The 5,381-nt window shown below is 48.2% G+C and overlaps 1 protein-coding gene across 1 annotated transcript in view; it reads left to right on the top strand.

Annotated features, from left to right (window-relative positions):
- The window catches only part of WFIKKN2 (WAP, follistatin/kazal, immunoglobulin, kunitz and netrin domain containing 2), a 4,700-nt gene extending 1,672 nt beyond the window's left edge, over positions 1-3,028 (top strand). The window contains exon 2 of the mRNA XM_010020936.1: positions 1,008-3,028. Coding sequence (XP_010019238.1) covers positions 1,008-2,519 — 1,512 coding nt within the window. The 3' untranslated portion in view covers positions 2,520-3,028. The remainder of the gene's footprint in view (positions 1-1,007) is intronic.
- The last annotated feature ends 2,353 nt before the right edge of the window (positions 3,029-5,381 follow it).

Genomic DNA, 5,381 nt, shown 5'->3' with positions numbered 1-5,381 from the left:
GGAAAGAGTTATGTTATTAGGTCATCTTTTTCCCAATAAGGAAAGGACACTGGACTCAGGGGAAGCTATTTGGTTTGGTAGCTAAAGAAACATTTTGTTCTCACTTACGGAGAAAGCTGCTGGGTTTCAGGGGGGTTGTAGAGGTTTAACACTTGGTGGAAGCGTGCCCCGTTGGGTACATGGTACCAGTGTTCATGGTCCCTTAATCCGTAACAACCCAGCAGCTGTGATCACAAGTATCAAATACCTTTTCTGCACAGAAGATGAAAATTCTGCTAAAATTAACTGCAATTTGGAGCTGACTGTAGCGGAGATGGAGTGTAATAAATCACTAGAAGAGCGATGATGCATTTGAAAATAGGACTAAAATAGGACAGAGAAGCCATAATGAGCTGTTTTGGGTTTGTTTTCCTAAATACCATAGAAAAAAGTATTTTTGGAGCAAGAATTTCCTTACTTTTGAGATATTCTATTATTTCCTCTACAATGTGAACAATTACAAATCCTTGGCAGTTTCACCTCCAAGAGTAGGCTGTTAGTCTCAGGGAATTCAAATAATACTTTACATACTTCTGTGGAAAATAAGAAGGATTACTGCCTACAGCCATATGATAAGACTTTCCATCCGCTTTTGTTTCTCAGGCCTTGTCCTCAGGCATTTGGGAGAGTGCAGAAGGGGGGTTGTTGGTTCAGTCGTTGAGCAGTCCATGTGACTCTAGGAAAGAATTATGATGAGGTTAGTGTTTAAGAAAGAGAAACTCATTTTCCTTCCCAAAAGTCTTCTCTTGAAGCACTCAGAAACTCCAGTGTGTTTAGAAACCACTCGGGAGGTGCTGGGGGGATGTTTCTACTCATTACTGGGGATACTGGGTTTCAGACCACAGATACCTGTGGCAGACCAGGTCCCCCTGAGCTAACACCTTGGCAGTTTCTGGGCTCTCTGCTTGTTGGGTCTCTAAAAAGGACTCTTCCCCCAGTAACCATTGGGTCATTTTCTTTCCCCGCAGGAGTGTGAGACCTTTGAGAAGTGCTGCCCCAATGTCTGTGGAACAAAGAGTTGTGTGGCAGCTCGGTACATGGATGTCAAGGGGAAAAAAGGGCCCGTGGGAATGCCCAAGGAGGCAACTTGTGACCGTTTCATGTGCATCCAGCAAGGCTCAGAGTGTGACATCTGGGACGGGCAACCCGTCTGCAAGTGCAAGGATAGGTGTGAGAAGGAGCCGAGCTTCACCTGTGCCTCCGATGGGCTCACCTACTACAACAAGTGCTACATGGATGCAGAAGCTTGCATCAAAGGCATTACACTGAACGTAGTCACTTGTAGGTACCATCTTACCTGGCCAAACACCAGCCCTATCCCACCAGAAACAACAGCTCGCCCTACTACTGCCTATTCCGAGACAACGGTCGTTGATATCTTGCCTCCTGCTCTGGTGAACAACCCCATCCATCAGTCCGTCTACGTGGGAGAGACCGTCAGCTTCCTCTGCGATGTCACAGGGAGGCCCAAGCCAGAAATCACGTGGGAGAAGCAGGTCGATGGGAAAGACAAAGTCATCATGAAGCCAAATCACGTCAGAGGGAACGTCGTGGTCACCAACATTGCCCAGCTGGTCATCTACAACACCCAGCTCCAAGATGCTGGCATCTACACCTGCACTGCCCAGAACAGCGGTGGCCTTCTCAGGGCTGATTTCCCTTTGTCAGTCATCAAGGGGGAACCCCCATCCAAAGAAGCTTCCCAAAACAAAACACATTTTCCAACCGACGAGTGCCTGAAGCAACCGGACAGCGAAGACTGTGGGGAAGAGCAGACCAGGTGGTACTATGATGCAAAGAAAAACAACTGCTTTACTTTCATCTATGGGAACTGTAACAGCAACCTCAACCACTTTGAGACCTACGAGAACTGTATGTTAACATGCATGAACGGCCCCATCAACATCTGCAACCTGCCAGCCCTCCAAGGTCACTGCAAGGCCTATGAGCCCCGATGGGCCTATAACAGCTTGACGAAGCAGTGCCAGTCCTTCATCTATGGGGGGTGTGGAGGCAACGAGAACAACTTTGAGAGCCGGGAGGCTTGTGAAGAGATGTGCCCCTTCCCGAAGAACACGCACTGCAAAGCTTGCAAACCACGCCAGAAGCTGGTGACAAGCTTCTGCAAAAGCGACTTCGTGATCCTGGGCCGTATAACAGAGCTGACCGAAGACCAAGACTCGGGCCATGCCCTGGTGACGGTGGAGGAGATTCTCAAAGATGAAAAAATGGGATTAAAATTCCTGGGGAAAGAACCCCTGGAAATCACGCTTTTGAACATGGACTGGAGCTGCCCATGTCCCAACATGACCACGGTGGATGGCCAGCTCATCATCATGGGAGATGTCCACAACGGCATGGCTGTCCTGCAGCCAGACAGCTTTGTGGGCACCTCCAGCATCCGGCGCGTGCGGAAACTCCGCGAAGTCATCCATAAGAAGACCTGTGAGCTTTTGAAAGAGTTCCTGGGATTGCATTAACCTCCTTCACACGTGTCAGCCTCCCAGACCCGTATGTTACGTAGGGCTAACAAGCGCTAGCCTAGTTAGTGCACAAACTAAACAAGCTGCTTGAAGATCCACTGTAGGAATTTTGCAGAACCTTTCTTTTAATCCCTTAATGATGCTTAGCAACAATGTAGTATGGTCTTTGGCAAGCACGTAAAACAGCAGCAAAAGGCTATTAATCTCACACTGAAATCAATTTGTCCATATAGAAGTGCCATTTAACTAGATGAGTCACTGCAGTAATTAGACAATTTTTGTGTAGCTTCCATCAGAAATGACGGAATTCATAGCATTTGTTTAGCTAATTGGAACGCAGCTAAAGTAATAGCTAATGTCAACTTAATCAGTCTCATTTACAGTATGGAAATGCTATGGTAAGTCGTTATAAGTAAGTCACATGCTTGTCTCCTTATAGCAGCACTAGTATTCCAAGAGAAAAGCTTGTAAATTATTGTCTGTATTTACAATTATGCACATTTAACCAATCTGCGCATTATGAATTTGCTTCTTGTAATTGAAATCTTCCTAGTTGTTTTCTTTGGATTGTACCTCGTTTTTAAATGGCAACTACTACCTATCTTGCAATCTGTACTGGAGAAAAAACTCCCTTGATCCTATGCCCAGGACAACAGGTCCCTGTAGAAGCTCAAGGCACAGTCTCACCCTGAAATGACTTTTCAGTCATCACAGCAAGGTCAGCAAACACGCTCATTGCATTGCACTTCCATGGTTTTGTTTTAGTCAGTGTGCTCTCTATCACAAAAAATCCAAGGCAGAAGGATGGCAGTGTGCTGCCAGTTGTCCTGCTTTTGAAAACCCTTCACACCTGAGCCCATGCAGCAACGTATTGCTTATTTTCACTAGAAATCCTGCTTTTGTAGGTGAAAGAGTAAAGGAAGCGGAGTCAGAACAAAATTCAAAGGGCAATACTCACTGTGCAGACTGTGTTACACAGACACAAAGCTGCTGAAACTGAACTGCACAGGCACAGGCACACAGAGAGAACACTCTTTAGAGGCATTTATCAGCATGACTCTGTTAGAACACTCCTTCAAACCAGAACAAACATTTTCCTCCAGGCCACTGTATATACACGTATGAATAAACACCCCGAGAACGACAGCATGGGCTGTGGGAGTGAGCGTGTGCATACACGTAGGATTGATCCTTTTAACAGTTGTGTGTCCCCAACAATGTAACATTTGCCTATGCAGAAATCCTTAAATAAAGAAAAGGCTGATCCTGGAAAATTCCCGCTGAGGACTGTCCTTGCAGGGAAGAGGGGCGAGCGCGGCATGGTGAGCCTTATCACTGCTCTTTGTTCCGTGGCTGCAGCGAGTTACTACGGCAGTGCCCAGAGCTGTCTGCTTGCACAAAAGGCCAGCTCAAGGCTGGACCAGTGTCAAGACACGTCTGGGTGAGAGGAAGGAAGGTGCAGCAAGCACTGCCCCGTGGTGCCATCTAACGGGCTTGCTGCAGGGGCTGGTGCCCAGCGCTGGGCACGCGTCTGCTTGTGCAGATGTGTTTAGGGGCTCGGTATGATGAGGGAAGGAGATTAAATAGGCAGATGCTGGGCTTCAGCACGACGTGCAAGGCTCTAAACCCCCTGAAGCCTGTGCATGGTGGATATTTTGCTGTTGAAGGGAGGAAGCGAGGGTAACAGCATTGAATATGAGTCCAGCTCTGGTTCCTGTGAAGGCTTTCCATGCCTTGCACTGGCAGCTGACCCATGGACAGAGACCACAGTGTGATGGAGAAGTGGGTTCCTCTCCCAGTGGTCTGGCCTTGGGTTGTATCTGAAATGCTCTAGCAACAGGACAGCTCTAAAACCCCAGTTATTTGTAGAACTTCAGAAGCTGGGTGGGAGGGAGAGGAGCCCGGATCGGATTTGCTGAGCGAGAAAACAGCCGCTTGGGTTTTAGTTGTACCTTTCCCATGTGAGAAAAACTCCAGTTAAAGATCCATACAACTTGTGCATGTCCTTGTGAAGACCACTGGGAGATGCCAGCCCCACTGCCCTCTGGAGCAGTTGGCACCTCTGCTGGATCATCCCTGGCTGTGACAAGTGCCACTGTTCTGGTGGCTCATCTACCATTTTCCAAGCAAGCCGTAGAAGTGGCATGTTCTTGCCATCCTTTCTAACACAGCGGCATTGGAGAGTGGTTTAATAAAGACAGGCTTTATATGGCTCTTTTTTCCTTCCCCAAAAGCTAAGGGATTTTGCAAGTGTGGGAGGGCTGGAGGGGCTCGGGAGACATGTACCCAGTTGTTCCAGAAGAGCTGGGATGCAAATGTAGCTGAGAGGAGAAAGCACACAATTCATTGCTCCTCCAGCTAGCACGTTACAGTGCTTAAGCCTGGGGTCTAAAATGCCATCTTAGCTTTCACTCCTGGTTGAAATCCTTGGGAACTAAGCATATGCATGCTCACTGCACTCTTAAGTGCAAGTGATCTGCTGCAGTTCTGATGTGCAAGGACTTCCTTGGGGGGGGGATCCCAGGGAACATTTTGGGTCTGTTTTCCAACATGGTGCAGTGGGAGAGGACACCGAACAGGCCAGCCCAGCTCCCAGACACAGGACAGCCACACTCATGTAGCTCCTGCCCAAGCCTATGGGGTTCTGAGCCCCGCGGTGCCTGTAGGATGGTGCTGCAGAAGTGGGCATCCCCTCGCCTGCTCACTGGGCCATCCTGGGAGCACCACACCTCCCCGTGGCACAGGACTAACCCCAGCCCTCTCCATCTTCTGACCTTGAAGACTATACTCTCCACTCAAAACTAGTATTTCAGTTCAGCCTCTTATTGCATCCTTAAGAAGCCTAAAATTCAAGTCTGA

The sequence above is a fragment of the Nestor notabilis genome, unplaced genomic scaffold (assembly GCF_000696875.1).
Source record: "Nestor notabilis isolate BGI_N333 unplaced genomic scaffold, ASM69687v1 scaffold11648, whole genome shotgun sequence".
Taxonomy (NCBI): Eukaryota; Metazoa; Chordata; class Aves; order Psittaciformes; family Psittacidae; genus Nestor; species Nestor notabilis.
The sequence above is the reverse complement of the archived record's forward strand: the minus strand, read 5'-3'. Positions and strand labels throughout refer to the sequence as shown.